The sequence below is a fragment of the Venturia canescens genome, chromosome 11 (genome assembly GCF_019457755.1).
Source record: "Venturia canescens isolate UGA chromosome 11, ASM1945775v1, whole genome shotgun sequence".
In the NCBI taxonomy this organism is placed as follows: Eukaryota; Metazoa; Arthropoda; class Insecta; order Hymenoptera; family Ichneumonidae; genus Venturia; species Venturia canescens.
Window position 1 is genome coordinate 11,768,920 of NC_057431.1, and position 2,157 is coordinate 11,771,076.

The window sequence follows — 2,157 nt, forward strand, 5'->3', positions numbered from 1 at the left end:
AAATTGTGGCAAGACCGGTGTGAAGTAGGGGTACTACGAGTTGATCTAGAGGAAGAGGCGCGAAATACAATTTCACTACGATGTACGTGGACTGTAAAAAATGAGACATATTTTGCCGAATCTAAGTTTGTCATACTCAAATCACAGAGCCAAAAATTATCGAATGAATCGTGTGAAGAATTTTCATCAATTAAAAATGTAATGTCCAAACGTTGACAAAAACTCGTGTAGTATTTGCGTCGCAATTTTTTTCACAGTGTCCTATTGAAAAATGGATATTCGATTCATTTACAGCGAGATGTTTGAACTTGTTTACGAGTTCTCTTCTAAAATCATCACAAAGGTGGATTTTAAAGTAAATTTTTGGTCGTACACATGCGTCAAATTAAGACAACAAACCGACTGCGATATCTAATTCGTTTAAGATACTTCAAATTGTTAAAATATCATAAACTCGTGTAATGAATCACTGTGGCGAGAAGAACAAACGAAAAGAATCGATCCAATGGAATCAGATGTTTGAGGGAAACTGAAATTTTCTGATTACCCATTACAGGTATCGTTACAAACCATGGGCGGTTTTCACTTTTGTGGTGGCACCATTGTGAGCAGCAGCTACGTTCTCACTGCGGCCCATTGTGTCGCCGAGTAAGAAGATGCATCAAGTATCCAAGGATACATTAAAAGTTGAAAAAAGTGTAAAACCAAATCAAAAAATTTTTTGACAAATTTTAGTAGGACCAAGGATGGAATAAAAATTGTTGCTGGCGTAACGGACCTGACGAAATTAAACAAACCGCATAACGTTTATGAAATAATTATCCACCCTCAGTACGAAGCTTTCAAAATTGGTCCAATGTGGGTCAACGATATCGCGCTATTGAGAGTCGCACCTTTTTCTTACTCCAAAACTGTCTCTAAAGTTACTTTACCTGAACGAGGCTCCGAAATACATGAGAACGCGATTGGCACCGTTTCTGGCTGGGGGCGCCTTACGGTGAGTTTGAAAACATGAAAAAAAAGAGATTGTTTTTTGAACGATTTTTTAACACCAGATTCTATTTTTTCACAATACTATCGAATATCTTACATTCGGTGAAAAATACTTGATCCGAGTTCATAGATTTTTCAGTAGGATTGAATCTCGACCGTTGATTTAATTCGTCCATGATTCCTGTCATCTAACTTTAGCAAAGGTTGCGAAGAGTTTTTTAGATTATAGCATCGATTATTTTTGCCTCGATCATGTTGATACGAGAGTTTGTGAAAAAGCGATTCACAATTGAAGCTTCGTCGATAATTATTATTTTATTTTAATTTCAGAATGGCAGGTTCTCGAAGTTACTCCAGCGTGTTAACATCATGGTCACATCTCAACAATATTGCGAGAAAATATACTCCGAGGCAGCTATGACCGTTTACCCAACTCAATACTGTGCTCACAATCCTGATGAGAATAGTGGACCTTGTACTGTAAGTTCTTTTAATAATATTTTAGGCAATCGTTAAAATTAATAAATCATTACTCATTAATATGACGATTTCTGAAAATAATTAAATCTTGAAAGTTGATCGAATTTAGTTTATGCAGAACAGTGGATTTTGGTCAATGCAAAATCTGCTTTTCTTTGGATAGAGGAAGTTCGTTCTCAGGAAAATAATATATTTAAATTGCTTCGAGCTTAAATGTCTCCATAACCTTGAAAATAATTGAAAACTGTTTTAAAGATAGCAAGTCATGATTTATGTTCGTTTTACTTCTAGGGTGACGAGGGTGGTCCAATGACGATCGACGGAGTAATGGAGGGTATAATTTCCAATATTTTCAACTGTGGTAGTGTGACTTATCCAAATATTCATACAAGAGTAGCAGATTACGTTGACTGGATATACTCGCACATAGGATAATCCGAGGTCAACATCTGTAGTGTGCTTTTAGCTAAATTGCTAATTGTGAATGACTGGGCCTCGACGGTCATTAACATTCTATTTTGTAAACCGTTGTAATGTAATGATAGTTTAACTTGTTGAATTTAGGTGAAAAATAAATGTTTAATAAAAGTTTAAACGTTTGGATATTTATTTTTCGTAGTGAAATAGTGGATTCAAAGAATTTTGAAGGAATTTTACGATATCCGATGCCCCAAGTTTATGCAG

The 2,157-nt window shown here is 35.5% G+C and overlaps 1 protein-coding gene across 1 annotated transcript; it reads left to right on the forward strand.

The window, feature by feature from the left end:
* The first annotated feature begins 571 nt into the window (after positions 1-571).
* On the forward strand, positions 572-1,908 carry LOC122417745 (trypsin-like). Its single transcript, XM_043431542.1, has 4 exons — positions 572-648; positions 739-997; positions 1,324-1,473; positions 1,765-1,908. Exons 1-4 carry the CDS (start codon positions 572-574, stop codon positions 1,906-1,908), a joined length of 630 nt encoding a protein of 209 aa, XP_043287477.1.
* The last annotated feature ends 249 nt before the right edge of the window (positions 1,909-2,157 follow it).